The sequence below is a fragment of the Podarcis bocagei genome (genome assembly GCF_964188305.1).
Source record: "Podarcis bocagei genome assembly, chromosome: 17".
Taxonomy (NCBI): domain Eukaryota; kingdom Metazoa; phylum Chordata; class Lepidosauria; order Squamata; family Lacertidae; genus Podarcis; species Podarcis bocagei.
Genome location: NC_138143.1, coordinates 5,686,373 through 5,698,922, shown reverse-complemented (window position 1 = coordinate 5,698,922; position 12,550 = coordinate 5,686,373). Strand labels below are relative to the sequence as shown.

General features: G+C 49.8%; 1 protein-coding gene across 2 annotated transcripts in view; it reads right to left on the bottom strand.

Moving 5' to 3' along the window:
* PRICKLE3 (prickle planar cell polarity protein 3) overlaps positions 1-12,008 on the bottom strand; it is a 39,826-nt gene extending 27,818 nt beyond the window's left edge. Inside the window, exons 1-2 of one of the 2 annotated variants that reach the window (XM_081175715.1) lie at positions 11,862-12,008; positions 1,335-1,420 (exon numbers count right to left, since the gene is read on the bottom strand). In XM_081175715.1, coding sequence (XP_081031841.1) covers positions 1,335-1,420; positions 11,862-11,903 — 128 coding nt within the window. In that variant the 5' untranslated portion in view covers positions 11,904-12,008. Of the gene's footprint in view, positions 1-1,334; positions 1,421-7,488; positions 9,605-11,861 lie in introns of those variants that run through there. The other variant, XM_081175716.1, reaches the window with a different exon arrangement.
* Between the last annotated feature and the right edge of the window lie 542 nt (positions 12,009-12,550).

Sequence of the window (12,550 nt, the reverse complement as noted above, 5' to 3'; positions counted from 1 at the left end):
GGACCGAGCAATGGGAGCTCACCCCGTCGCGGGGATTCGAACTGTCGACCTTCTGATCGGCAAGTCCTAGGCTCTGTGGTTTAACCTGCCCCACTCCTTCATGCAAATCCCCCAAGGGCGGCTTCCAGTGCAAGTTCCCACGTTTGTGTTTTACCACGGTCCCTGCAATGCAAATGACACAGACCACACTTACTTCCCATGAATCGCCCACCCCTAATCGCACTGTTAAGCACAAGTTCATCATGAGAATTTCTCCAGCCCCACAAAACGGGAACGCAGGAGTGGGGCGAAAGGGCCCCAACGGCAGGCTGTGCTGTTCCTGCAAAACGGGGCCATCAGCTCATTAAAGAGAGAGGAAGGGGAGAGAGTCCTGCCTGCCGTGTCTAACAGTCTCTGCAGGCAGCAAGACCACAGCGAGGCAACTGCGTGACAAGTGCCTGGAAATGAACGAGGACAATGAAAGATGCAGGATGGGGGCTACGCCAGGGCGGGGGCAGGGGGTGGGCGGAAATGAAGTGAGTGATGGAAAGAGACAGAAAGGAAAGGCTCTTCCACTCCACTGCTTTCCTGCTGCAATTCAATTTGGGGGGGGGGGGAGGCTGGATGTGAAAAAGAGAGAAAAATGAGTCTGGAGTGATGTGTCTGCAAGAGGAAGACATGAATGCGAACAGAGAGGCAAGGGACAAATTAGAGCTACGAATAAGGATGTGGAATAAGGAGAATCCATAGTGACAGGAGGAAAGGGGGGAAGGTTTTAACTTGCTTATCTAGATTTCTGTTCAGAAAGGCTTGAGGGGCAGCAGGCAGGGCGCTAAGTACAAGACGGGAGGAACGAAAGGCGTGCAAGACAGAGCGAATCAAATCAGCAACGTAGAAAAGGAGGAAAGAGATGCACATGCTGCAGTTTCTCTTCTTGCTCAGAAATCCATCCTGCCGTCTTCAATGGGACTTACTCCCTAGGAAGGAGATGGCAGCCCGAAAGGCTGTGGATCCACAGGGGTTTGGATCCAACTGTGTTTCTCTGCCCTCTCGAATCCAGCGGAGGCTTCCATGGACAGCTGAGGGAGAGGCCATTTTTTGCTTATTCCCCCCTTTCCTTCTGCAGCCCACCTCCCCATATGTGCTCCAGGGGGTTGGGGAGCCTTCGAAGCAGCATGGGAGGTGTCGAGTGATAGAAGGGACCCAGTTAGATACAAGCCATGGCCCAGGAGGGCAAAACAGCACAAATAATCCCTAGAGGTCCAATACACAGGGAGACAGTTGGGGAGGGGGAGATCTCACAGAGGATGGAGGGAGATTTGATGGAGGGAGGGAGGGGCAGCACATTCTCCTACCTCCATCCATGCACTAGGAAGCCTGGGCACTGCTCTCCACACCTCTGACACGGTTGGCCCCGGTCGGGGTCCTCCACCTCAGGCAGCTGTTGTGGGACAGAGGGACAAGAAGTCAGCAGCAGAAACATCAGTAGCACCAACATCCACCAGTATCACCAGATAATACCCTAGACAGCCCTGTATCGGGAAGTTTTTAATGCTCAATATTTGACTATGTTTTTATAGATGCTGTAAGCTGCCCAGAGTGGCTGGGGGAACCCAACCAGATAGGAGGGGCATAAATAATAAAATTATTAGCATTATTATGACAGTGCACACTCCCACCCGGAAGCCAGCATCTACCCATCTCAACAATACAAACACACAGTGGTGTAGCGTGGGGGGTGCAGGGGGGGCCGGCCGCACCAGGCGCAACATCTGAGGGTTAGGGTTAGGGGGCGCAAATCCACGGGTTAGGGGGCGCAAATCCACGGGTTAGGGGGCGCAAATTACTTGCCTTGCCCCGGGTGCTGACAACCCACGCTATGCCACTGCAAACACAACACTAGTTAGTAGAGAATATAGAATAATGATATCATTCAAATTATAGGAATAAGCCAATCAAAGTTCTTATGTACAATATAACAGAGTGGTAGTGAGGACGGTCAAACCCTGTGTTCAAAACAGATGTCTAAGGACAGTCTCACAACAGTCTTTCAAAAGTTTCAACAGAAGACGTCTCAAAAGCCTCAAAAGGACAGTGTCTCCAGAATGATACTACTGTTTTGTAATAGTCTTCATCATACAGCTGATGAATGATAACAAAACTGAGCTACTTCAGTAGTATTGGATTATTCCTATAATTTGAATGATATCATTATTCTATTATATATTCTCTACTAACTATTAGCCTACAACTCAGGCTTTCAGAGGATCTCCTGGGTGCTGTGGTTTTCCCAGTTGCCAAGACCATGCGAAAAACTAGGCTGTGGGACATAGATCACCAAGAACTAATCTCAGCTGCGGAAAAAACATGTTGCCCCCTTTATTTTTGACTCTCTTGGGTGCAGGAATTTAATCTTAATTACGTACAAGAAAGAAGGGCCTTTTCACTGGCCAGGTTCAATTCTAATCCTTCTAACCTCCTTTGGGGCAGGTTTGTGACTTTGGCAGAAGGAGATAGGATCTGCCCATGCGATGCCCACCTGGTGGAAACTCTAGCTCACAAGGCCCTTAACTGTAAAATGTATGATGATCTCTGCCAAGGATTTGACCATCTATGTATTGCAACATGGAAACCAGAGACAGAGGTTATGCACTTCTTATTACAGGGGAGAGACCAGGAGCACACCAAGACAGTAGCTAAGTTCCTCTATTTGATTTTTTGTTGCCGAAGTAAGCTACAGGATCCTGCCCTTGCTGGAAACCCTCAGAGATGAGGTGGATTGCTCGCCTCTTCTGCCCTTTGGCGGGTGACTGCGCTGTTGGGGTGGCGACGAGATCGCACTGGCCTAGCTATTTTAAATGTATTCTGAATGTTCTTATGTGATGCCAATAAAGGTTACTTGACTTGACTTGACTATTAGCCTACGTGTTGTGTTTGTATTGTTGGGATTGGTTCTTATTGCAACACAGGGGTTTGTTTTTGGTTCAGCATCTACCATCAGCAGGACCGCTACCCATTCACCAGGTGTGTCACCAGCTATGCCAATCTCGCCAGAACACCCTCATCGCTATGGTTTGCACCCGTTGATTGCCATCAATATGCAACCCCCATTTCCACCAGTATTGACACCAGCCCTGTCCATCTGCTCCCATCGGTCAGGAATCCTGAATAACCAGGAATCGGCAACCACACACAGCTTCCCTTTTGACACCAGCTGTCCACGCCTTTGTGACTGTTCCCATCTTCGACTATATATTTTGGTAACTTGCTATGCATTTGGACGGACAGTGGCTAAGAAAGCGTTAACTAAATTTTACATGATGGTTCCTGAGATCAAGAAACTCTGGTTTAAAACACAGATTTCAAAACTGCACTGATTTTGGGGGGGAGGGGGGTTTCTTAGAATTCCCAGGCAATGCCGGGTACAAGGCAGCTAGGAGAAGATATTTAGCATTTATTTGTTAATTACTGCGTTTATATCAGCATCATTTCTCCATGGAGCAAAAGTTGGTGCACATGGCCCTGCGCCTCCTCATTTTATTCTCACAACCACCCTGTGAGCTAGGTCGGGCTAAAAGACACTGACCGGCCCAAGGTAACCCAGTGAGCTTCATGGCAGAACCCAACTCTGTGGCTGCTACGCTGTCTCTTGGAACAAGGGTCTGCCGTTGCAAAGCAGATCGCCTGAAGCCTGCTCCTCACACCTTCAGGCAGCAGCATTTTAAACTTAGAGACATTTCTGCAAGGCCCCCTGATTGCGGCCCCAGTGGCAGGGGCCTGTACCGACATGGGCAGGTGCTTCCAAAATCAGGATGCCCGCGCATGTTTGTTAATGGCAATATATTCCCTCACACTGGCACTGTTCAGAAAGTGGCAGTGGGGGATGAGTTTCAGACCCCTGGGCTCTCACTTGTGGGGTGCCTCAGGATTCTGTCCTCTCCTCCATGCTTTTCAACATCTACATGAAGCCTCTGGGAGAGATCATCAGGGGGTTTGGCCTGGATGTTCATCAGTATGCGGATGATACCCAGCTCTACCTCTCTTTCAAATCAGAACCAGTGAAGGCAGTGAAAGTCCTGTGTGAGTGCCTGGAGGCAGCTGGAGGATGGATGGATGGATGGAGGCTAAAAGATTGAGGTTGAATCCTGACAAGACAGAAGTACTGTTTTTGGGGGACAGGAGGCGGACAGGTGTGGAGGACTCCCTGGTCCGGAATGGGGTAACTGTGCTCCTGAAGGACCAGGTGTGCAGCCTGGGAGTCATTTTGGACTCACAGCTGTCCATAGAGGCGCAGGTCAATTTTGTATCCAGGGCAGCTGTTTACCAGCTCCATCTGGTACACAGGCTGACACCCTATCTGCCCGCAGACTATCTTGCTAGAGTGGTGCATGCTCTAGTTATCTCTCACTTGGACTACTGCAATGAGCTCTATGTGGGGCTACCATTGAAGGTGACCCAGAAACTACAACTAGTCCAGAATGCAACAGCTAGACTGGTGACTGGGAGTGGTCGCCGAGACCACATAACACAGGTCTTGAAAGACCTACATTGGCTCCCAGTAGATTTCCAAGCACAGTTCAAAGTGTTGGTGTTGACCTTTAAAGCCCTAAACAGTCTCAGTCCAGTACACCTGAAGGAGCATCCCCCATCATTCTGCCCGGACACTGAGGTCCAGCGCCAAGGGCCTTCTGGCGGTTCCCTTGCTGTGAGAAGCCAAATTGCAGGGAACCAGGCAGAGGGCCTTCTCGGTAGTGGCACCTGCCCTGTGGAACGCCCTCCCACCAGATGTCGAAGAGAAAAACAACTGCCTGACATTTAGAAGACATCTGAAGGCAGCCCTGTTTAGGGAGGCTTTGAATGTTTAACAGACTATTGTATTTTAATATTTTGTTGGAAGCCGCCCAGAGTGGCTGGGGAAACACAGCTAGATGGGCGGGGTATAAATAAATTATTATTATTATTATTATTATTATTATTATTATTATTATTATTATTATTATTATTACTCCTGACTGTTAACCGCAGCAGCTGGAGACTCGTAGGTGAAATCCTGTCTGCACTTTGGCCTAAAGAAGGATTTGTAAGGAAGCTAATTCCCGTCTGAGAGCAGCAAGGCACTGTGGGAGAAGCGTAACTTCATTTGGGTGCCGGAAGCCACCCACAGGCCAGGACCTGCCTCAGCTCAGTTCAGCAAGACATAAACAGGCCAGATGTTGGCTTCCTGCCACCGCAGGTGGCTGAGAAAGTGGGCAGCAAAGTGCCTCAAAAAATAATAATTGGGGGGCGAAACAGGGTAAAAGTGGAAAGGCCTAGATGCGGAACAAGAACTTTCCTAACTCTCCCTTCCTGCCACTTTTCATCCGTCTTGCCTCTTTGGTGTGGGTTTCCTTGAGCCAATGAACAGCTAAGATGACACACCAGGGAAGGGGGGGGGGGAGAGAGAGAAGGTGCCAGGAGCCGCTCCCACTTCCCCCAAGGCAAGAATCGCTGAAGCAGCGCCTGGAAACTGGGCAAGAAAAAAATCCCTTTGGAAAAAAAGGGTGAACGGAGCACAACAGAATCAAGATGGAGGCAGTAGCAAAGGCTAGCTCTGGCGCCTCAGTGAAGCATTCCTGGCACCCCTGGACCCCCCCCCCCAAGTCTGAAGTTTCACTTTTAACTACCTGCTGTCAACTCTATATATTGTTCTCATTTAAAATATATATATATATATATATGTGACCCATCTCAAGCTGTGGAAAGGCAGCATGAAACTTTTAAAAATAAGGAAAAGCAAACTAGGGAACCATGATCTCTACTTGGCCAGAATTTTTACCCATCTACCAGAATTTCAGTCTTCAACTCTGTTGCCACAGCATAAAGATATAAAGCAAATGATCGTTTGTGTGTTAAACGCATGTGTTGTTATGAACCTGTTCTCAACAGAAGAGTGTGCCCTTCAGTTTTGGGGAACACTCTGCATATGCTCAAAGGCTCTGCCGTTGCAGCAACTTTAAAAATGAGCTTGCCATCGGAAAGGAATTGTCTTTTCATAGAGAAACGAATGTGACCCTTTGATTCATATATAGATATAGATATAGATGATATAGATATATCTGCTCAGGAAAAGGCCCCCTCACCCATGCCCACAGAGGTAAGGTTTTTGGAACGAAAAGATGACACCCACCACCAGGAACAAGCAAAACTGTAACCAAAACTTATCCCGTGGTGCTGGAGAGATTGCACAGTATCCACAAGCAAGATGATTCTTTCCCCCTCACATCTGCCAACTGCTGCCGCTACCCATCCTCCTGCAGCTTAGAAGGGATTTCAAGGAAGGCGGAGATCTATTTCATCAGATGCAGCTTTGGGAAATCAAATCTGCCAGGGCTGACGTAATAAGCAATCTCCCCCCACCCCACCCCCCAAATCCCAGATTTGGGATACATCGTATACGACCCCTATGCTTTCTCCCACACAACAGTTGCTCCCTGTTCAAGAACCCCTTTACCCGCGCCGCCACCACCAGCCCTCTACCCACCCCATGGCCCAGCATGACCCCAAAATGCCTTAAATAATCCCAACGTTAACTAAAAGGGAAAGACTTCTCCTGATCCGTTACGGCAGGATTTGGGTCTGTGGCGCTCCCAGCTGCAGCATTGCACCGAATTACGAATTGTAAAGACAGAGAACCCCATTGAACTCCTGCTCCTACACAATCTCTCTATCCTTTTCGCTTGCTCAATCTCAACCCGCCCACCAGCCCCATTCGACACCTACACACACAATTTTGTGAGTCTCTGGGCCCAATTTCACCGTGAGATTTGGATCTCCGCCCGCTGCCAATATCTTGCTCCAAAACCCACATCTACGTGCCAAGAAAAGCAGAGGGAAAACAGAGAAGAGGAGCGGGGTTGAGTTTTATGCATCCACAAAAGGTGCCCATTGCAGCTGCCGAACTGCACCTGTCAGCCCCAAGCCCTCAGAACCAAACAAGAGGTGTGGACCTAACCTGGATTGCTCTTGAACAAGGAAACCAGGTCAGCCGGGAGGCCAGTCAGAGAGTTAACAACCTGGTCCCCATCCACCCCAAGGGAGAGGCAAGGCAGGAAAACAACAGAAACCTCCACTCCCATGGACACCCCAACACTGGGACATGAGCACAACAAATTAAGGGCTACAGGTGAGCGTTCAACTAAGTCTTAATTAGTGTAGACCCACTGAAATTAAGTTAGACATATTAATTGCTGAATACTGCCCTAGCTCTCCTGCTAAGGGTCTACAATAAGTCCACCTGAAGAAGGCCCTGAGATGACAGCATCTCCACATCTGTTGCCATGGCTACAGGGGAGCCTTCTCTTGTCCAACACAACCTTCCTATTTCTTACTGCTGGTGCATCATCTCCTTCTGGGCAGCTCCAGCATAGGAACCTTTGCTATATAACTGCCTCGGTTGTCTTCTTCAGGAGTAGCACAGGGTTCCCATCACCCCAAACCCAGCCTTCACAGGCTTGATTTCTCATTCCCCACCTTATTTCCCTGCCTTTGCGTCCGGAGAGATCTCTGCCAGCTGCAATCTTCACTCCTTCAACTCCACAACTTTGGGGTTAGCTGCCGAAAAGTTACCTGCTCTCTTAAACACCTCCGCCCATTCTCTCTTTGCCCCTTAGGCCTTGGTTGGAGAACGCCCTCCCTCTCACAACACAACTCGCCACCTTTCTACCTCTTCTGGCAAACCCCACCTCTTCCATTAAGCCTTTGGTTTAACTCCTTAGTCCTCATCTCCAGACTCCAGCTGAAGAGAAGTTAATGGCACCAGTGGGAATTTCACTCTCCCCACAAGCTTTGCAGTCATTGGGGTGGGGATAGGGAGTTTGCAGCTGGAGCAGGAAGAGATTAAATTGCTTCTTCCTGTGCTCCAGACCCCAACAACAGGGCAGGGTCGGATGTCTGTAATGAGTTGCACACAGAGACAATTTTAAACGTTACTTTGCCTGTTAACTCATTTAGTGTCAAGAGTGTCACGGCACTTGACCAAGGGGATACAAAATGCTATAAGAACAACACAATCCATACATTGGGAAAACTCAGTGTCAGCCATAGTGGCAAGAATTAGGGACAGATGTATATCCTCTGCAAAATAGGAATTGAAGAGACGAAATCCTATAATTTTTGTAGAAGCTCCAGTAGCTCAGAGACCCACAGAATCCCTCGTGAGCCCTGGAACAGACCCCAAAGCATTTTGGATCTCTTGGCAATGTGATGCTCCACAGCTACCAGTACATACACACAATTAAATTTTTCTGTTCAGGCCTTGGAGAGCCGCCATCAATCACTGCAGACAATACGGGCCTAGATGGGCTAATGGCCTGATCCAGTAGAAGGAAAGCCCCTATGTACCTTGCCTATAACGTCTCAGATTTCAGAGCACTGATATATCAAGACTATGGTTATATGGTAGATAAACAACTAAAGGCAGTATTTCATAGGAATGTGCAGCATATTTAAATGTATTAAAATAAACACTTTCATATTCCCAGCCACCAACTGCTTCCCCACCTGCCCACAAAAACAAAGGTTAGCATTGTCTCTGGTGAGGTCTTCAAGAAGGAAGTGGCCCCATGCAATAATCTATCCACATGCCATTGCTGCTCAAATTTAGGACAGGGGTGGTATGTGCAAGCGGACGCTCTTGGTTATTGGCCATGACGGAACATAGGCATGGAGCTTTAGAGGTATACAGGAACCAAACCATTTACACTTAAGTAAATTTGCTGCAGTCCTCAAGTAAGCTAACTTTACTCTTGCATGGCCCACTCCAGAAATTTCTTTTAAAGCCATAAAAATGCACACCCAAGACCTCTTAACAGTAAAGGCAGCGGTAGGCAACATGGTACCCTACAGAAGTTGTTGACCTACAACCATGATGGCCAGGGCTGATGTGCACTGTAGTCCAGCAACATCTGGAGGGTTACTCCGGAGATCAGGAATAGCTAGTCTGGTCCTTAAAATATGCTTTTGTTTAGGAACAGTCTTCCTTGATGAAACCAAAGCCTCTCTATAACATTCTTTGCAAGAATCCCAGTATCTCAGTATCTAGCAAGCACTGTCCAAGTACCTCACGAACACTTTTTGAGGACTCTGCAACACAGTACCCCAGAGCACCTCATTAGGGCCTTAGAAGGCCCTGGCACCCCAGAGTAAGCCATTATAATCACCTTGGGCAGCAGCTACAACAATTCTGATCAGAATTCCCTCAAGTCATCAACCACAGCTTAGTTTCTATAGGATGTGCAAGGTCACACACACCACCAAACCAAGGAACACAGGAACCGACAGCGTTTTCTGCGACAGCAGTCCTTCCATGAGCTGGGCAGCACATTATTCCACAAGGCTCCATACTGCTCTAGAGAACATCTTACAATGTTTCTAGGCCTCAACCTTTCTCAGCATCTTCTCTGGTCCTTAGAACGGAGAGGGGAAGCGATCCTGGTGCCATATAACTCCTCTGAAATGCCTTGGGATGCCAGTGCAATGGCACAACACAGGGGCCCACTGAACCCTATATTGCCCAGAGTCCCGACATCTGTAGCAACCCTTTAATAACTCTTACAACACATACTCCCCATACCTCGGTGTCCCACTAAACCCTTAGACCTTAACATCTACCCCAGGGGTGAGCAAACGTTTTCAGCAGGGGGCCAGTCCACTGACCCTCAGACCTTGTGGGGGGCCAGATTATATTTTTGGGGGGAGGGATGAACGAATTCCTATGCCCCACAAATAACCCAGAGATGCATTTTAAATAAAAACACACATTCTAATCATGTAAAAACATGCCGATTCCTGGACCATCTGTGGGCTGGATTTAGAAAGCAATTGGGCCGGATCTGGCCCCCAGGTGTTAGTTTGTCTACCCATGATCTAACCTATATTGCTTTCACAGCCATCTCCTGCAACTCAGTACCCCATAGCATCTTCTGAGCACAGGAAAGGGAGGCCCTTGCACCACATAGGTAAAGGTAAAGGGACTCCTGACCATTAGGTCCAGTCGTGGCCGACTCTGGGGTTGTGGCGCTCATCTCGCTTTATTGGCTGAGGGACGTACAGCTTCCGGGTCATGTGGCCAGCATGACTAAGCCGCTTATGGCGAACCAGAGCAGCACACGGAAACGCCGTTTACCTTCCCGCTGGAGCGGTACCTATTTATCTACTTGCACTTTGACGTGCTTTTGAACTGCTAGGTGGGCAGGAGCAGGGACAGAGCGACAGGAGCTCACCCCGTTGCAGGGATTTGAACTGCCGACCTTCCGATCGGCAAGCCCTAGGCTCAGTGTTTTACACCACAGCACCACCTGTGTCCCCAAGTAGCTCCATAGAAAGCCTTATTTATGGTACTGTACAACAGTCCTTTTAAAACTCTCACAATATGTCAGTGCAAAATATGCCTATGCCTGAAGTGGCTTTTTTAGCAAGGCTGTGGTGACAGAGGTGAACTTTATTAACAAATTAAAAATTAGCACAATGCTGAGCCCAGGTGGTATCCACCTAAAAGTTCTTGAAGAACTCAAATATAAAATTGCTGGTCTTTAACAAAAACATGCAACTTCTCCCTAGAATTGACCTCTGTACCTGAGGACTGGAAGGTGGCAAATATAAACTATTTAAATAATAATAATTGGGGGAATCTAGGAAATTACAAGCAGATTAGCCTAACATCTGTTCTGGGTAAATTTGTGGAAATTATCTTGTGGAAAGATAAGATTATCAAGCATATAGAAGAACAAGCCTTTCTGAAGAATCAGCATGGCTTCTGCAAAGGCAAATCCTGTCTCTTTGTCCTCCTAGAGTTCTTCAGAGGTGCCAACAAATCTTTGTAGAAGCTGTGTACTTGTGTTTTTATACGGTTTTCACAAAGTTTCTCACAAAATCCTAATTGCACTTAAACCTTATCGGGGATCTGAACTAGTGATGCCAGACCACAAAAGAGGCTGTAAGGTTGTGAAGGACAGGTCAGTGAAAATGCTGTCTTGACATGTGGCAGCTGTGAAAAGGATGAATTCCACCTTAGGGAATCGCAAGGAAAGAAATTGAAAATAAAACTGTCAATACTGAAATGCCCTTATACAAGCCTATGGTAGAACTACACTGGGAATACGGTGTATAATTCAGGTTGCAAAAACTCAAAAGGATATTGTGGGGCTAGAAAGGATGCAGAAAAGTGCAATCCAAATGATCAGAGGACTGGAGCGCAGTGTTTGGGGGTTGGAAAAAAGGTGAGTAAGGGGGGGGGAATATAACATAGGTATATAAAATTACACCTAGCATCGAGTCAGTGTATAGAAACAAGCTTTTCTCCCTCTGTTATAAAATGAAGGGAGGGAGATTCGCGACAGACGAGAGGAAATTCTGCTCCCCCCCCCCCCGGAATGCGCTACCACAACACGTGGTAGTGACCACCTAGGTGGCTTTTTTAAATGGATCAGACAAATGCATGGAGAATAAATCGACTCCTGGCCCCTGGCCACGACGGAGATCAAAAGCAGCCCGCCGGGGAACAGCAGGCGCTGGAGAGGCCGGCTGCGCTCCCGTCCGGCTCGGGGGTCGCCTCCTGTAAGGAACAGGGTGCCGGGCGAGACAGGCCTCGGGTCCGATCCGGCACAGAGGTCCCGATTCCCTCGGAGACAATTAGCCCTTGGGGAGAGGAAATGGGGGGAGCAACGCCCCTTAGAGACCCCCCTTTCCGCCCTCCGAAACCCCCTTCCCCCGATCTCGGGGTGCCTTTGGCCCGCCCGCCCCTTCCTGGCCAGCCAGCGCTGCACCGGCGCGGGCCTCGTCGGCGTCCCGGCAGGCTGGCTCCCCGCCTCGCCTTCCCCGCCGCCTCCGCAGGGAGAAAGACTCACGGCTCGGGTGGATCGGCGCCGCCGCGACCCGCGCTGAAACATGGCCCCGATCCCGCCGTCTCCAGCGCCCGGGCGACGCGCCCACCTCTAGGCTCCCGCTTTGCGCCCGGGCGCTGCGGCGACGGCGGCGGCGTTGCTCTTCCCTCCCCAGGGGAGGAGGTGCTGCGTGCCGATCCCTCCCCGCCGCCCGACACCCGGGCCCGCCCCTTCGCCTGCCCTGCGACGCGCAAGGCTCCCGGCCCTCCTCCCCGCAGGATCGCCCTCTCCCTCTCCGCGCGCCGCTCTCCTCCTACCGGCTTCTCCAGTTTGCTGCTGGAGTCGCGCAATGGCGAGGCTCTGCAGCCGGACAAGAGCGCAAAAGGATCCGGCGAGCGATCCTCTGCGCGCGCGGTGGGGCGGCCTCCCGGGAAGAGGTCAGGGACCACTCGCCTTGCAGGATTGAACCCCTGAATAGCAGGTGGCTTTGCACTGCGCCTCCAAGCTGGCCGTGGCTCCTCCAGTCCCTCCAGCCCCGTCCTCGCCGGTCCTTTCCCGCTGTCACCTCCCATCCATCACCCTCTTTCAACCCCTTCCCCGCACCCTTTCTGTGCCCGCTGCTGTCACTTCCTATCAGCGCGATCCGTTTTCCCTTCCTCTGGCCTCGCTGCCACATTCTTCCTATCCAGACCCCCAGCCACTCCTTCACCCAC